The sequence below is a fragment of the Eptatretus burgeri genome, chromosome 4 (genome assembly GCF_056783735.1).
Source record: "Eptatretus burgeri isolate ZD-2024b chromosome 4, Ebu_testis_v1, whole genome shotgun sequence".
Taxonomy (NCBI): Eukaryota; Metazoa; Chordata; class Myxini; order Myxiniformes; family Myxinidae; genus Eptatretus; species Eptatretus burgeri.
This window is the reverse complement of record NC_140964.1, coordinates 70806612-70809111: the sequence shown is the minus strand read 5'-3', so window position 1 is coordinate 70809111 and position 2500 is coordinate 70806612. Positions and strand designations below refer to the sequence as shown.

General features: G+C 41.1%; 1 protein-coding gene across 2 annotated transcripts in view; it reads right to left on the bottom strand.

Annotated features, from left to right (window-relative positions):
* The window catches only part of LOC147028309 (gamma-aminobutyric acid type B receptor subunit 2-like), a 262838-nt gene that overhangs the window by 76591 nt on the left and 183747 nt on the right, over positions 1-2500 (bottom strand). For both annotated transcript variants that reach the window (XM_085878595.1, XM_085878596.1), the window contains exon 4: positions 756-926. In XM_085878595.1, coding sequence (XP_085734721.1) covers positions 756-926 — 171 coding nt within the window. The remainder of the gene's footprint in view (positions 1-755; positions 927-2500) is intronic.

Here is a 2500-nt window from a genome sequence, read left to right as displayed (position 1 = left end):
TAGGAGAGTTCCAATTTGCTTCCAAGTTCGACATCCATAATTACTTAACAACCATGCTTGGAGCCTGTTTGAATGCATTCTTGAATGATGTTGTGAAATGGTGGAAAAGGTGCAAGTGAGAAAGGGATGTTTTGTGGGTGAGAGTTCCATTAAAGATAGTTTTATGTGCAGGTCCCTGGGCTATCATTGGCAGGTACAAGTTTCTAGTTTGCTGCAAAGTATTGTGCTTAATCGTAATCTCCTTTCAGCAAAAGGAGCTGATCTCATGAGACTTTATTGGGAACACTGTCAATGAGGTGGTGAAGAAAAACTAGTGATATTGTATTCCTGGAGGTCCTCCCCTTGTAAGGTCAGGTGTTTGGGAGAGCAGGACAGAGGTCCCCATGTATGACCTTGAACTGTTTAATTTTCATCCATCACACAGGAAATTGGATCGAACAACAAATAATACTTGACGAGGGAATGCCTCATCGGCAAAGATCATGAAAATATGTTTGACTCTTAAAGATATCCAATCCATCGATATCAAATATCAGTGCTGACCATGCATGCTACTTTTGTCTTTGAGGTTGCCCTATGATTCATCCTCCTTCACTGATTCACATTCGGAAAGGTATCAATGCATGAAAAGTCTTAATTTGAGGTTCCAAAGAATAAACAAAATCATGCATTACTTATGGGAAGGGTAGTCATTAATGGTTTTATATAATTTTTTGATGTCAGGTTTTAATGACACTGACAACAGTTGGTCATACCTCTGAAAAGCGCTGCACATCCTGGGTAAGAGTCCCCACCCGTTTCCATTTGAACCTCTGGAGGAAACGAATGATTGCTGGGTTCACAGCATTGTCAGATGGTACTGTCCGGAAGAAGTATGGATATTTGTTTTTGTCTGCCAGAACTGGTGTTGTAGCGGCAAAGGAAAGCTGTGGAGGAGCAAAAGGAAGAAAAGAGACATTGGAGTCTGTTTAATTAATGGAATTTGTCAAATTCCCAAATCCTTATTGTGCAATATGAAATTCATAACCATGCAGGACGTTGCATTGTTGATGATGTCAGATTTAACAAACAGAATTAATTGGTGTACTCCACAATGCAGTGTGCTTACTGGTGAACAGTTGACCATTTATCATAAATATAGATCACCAGTCATGAGCACACCTGTCATTGCATTGGAAAGGTCATTGCATTGGAAAGGAGGTCATATTTATGCCTCGTAAATGGCTTACATCTGTGTATCTATGTAATAATAATCTTGTTTGTGTGTGTGTGTTTGTGTGTTTCTGCAACAGTCCTTCGTAAGATTGTTTGGACGGTTGGCCTGACTCCACCCACTCACAATTTCATGCTGATGAAAAATCTTACGACCGCCATTTTGGTGCACACTGCTCGGCAAAGCCAAAGACACCTCGGAGCTGTCATATTCATGATCAATATGCACTCCCTATACATTTTCCCTTCAATGTAAAACTACCAAACCCACAGTTAAAAGAATTTTGAGCCAATCAGTATCACAGGCCTTGTGAAGATCAGCCTCAGCGATCGAGACAGCAATCTGATAACTTATGTACCGCCCAAATAACTATGTGGCATTCCCCCTCCCCCCCATCAGAGATTAAACCCACATTAAAAGAAATTTGTCCGTGGTCAATATTTCCTTTTTTTAGATTTTTCAATTAAAAATAATCAATTTTTTGCAAAGTGCTGTCATCAGAAAAATATTGAAATAGAGTGCGCAAATTACTTCCAGCTGAGTAACGGACGGTTTTCACTCCACTACACATGTGCAGTATCCTTCCGCAACACACCATGGGTGATGGGTCTGTTGGTGGAAGACGATCTGTCTATGAATGAGAACGGCCATTGTGTAAAGCGGTATGTACGCAATTTGCATTGCATATTTCCTTATAAACCAAGCCGAGAGGATTAGCTGTTAAACCCCACATCGTGCACAATGAGTGTGAAGAGACCTGAGAGTGCTTCGCCAAGCACGCCTCGTATCAAGAAACAGCGACAGTGTAACTTTAGCGTGCAGTTAGACATGATTAAAAAGATACTAGCATGGTGAAAGAACAATGCAAATTGGACGTATATATGGAATCGCTGTGCATTTGATTGTTTAAAGTTCTCTGAAAATGAAGCTCCAACTGAACCACTCGGAAAACCCACGAGCACTAAACGGCTACCTTAAGCCACGGCTTTCTGTCATATGGAGGTCAAATCCTCAGGCTTAAATGACTGTGTCGGTGTGCCAGGTCTATGCAATTAATTTCTGCATAGTGGGTGGTCTTCGGGTTAGCAAAACGTATTGGATTATCGCACCAGTCTTGCATGTGTGCAGGTTGGGCAGGGGCATTGTCTACAAGGAGCAAAGCTTTGTTGGTGAAATTGTTCTCCTGAGTGTCCTTTTCAATGAAGCTGGAGAAGGCTTGAAGTGGGGAGGGGATTGACATTTTTTTAAGCAGGGCTTAAAAACATGTGATCATAAAAGGTTTTTTTT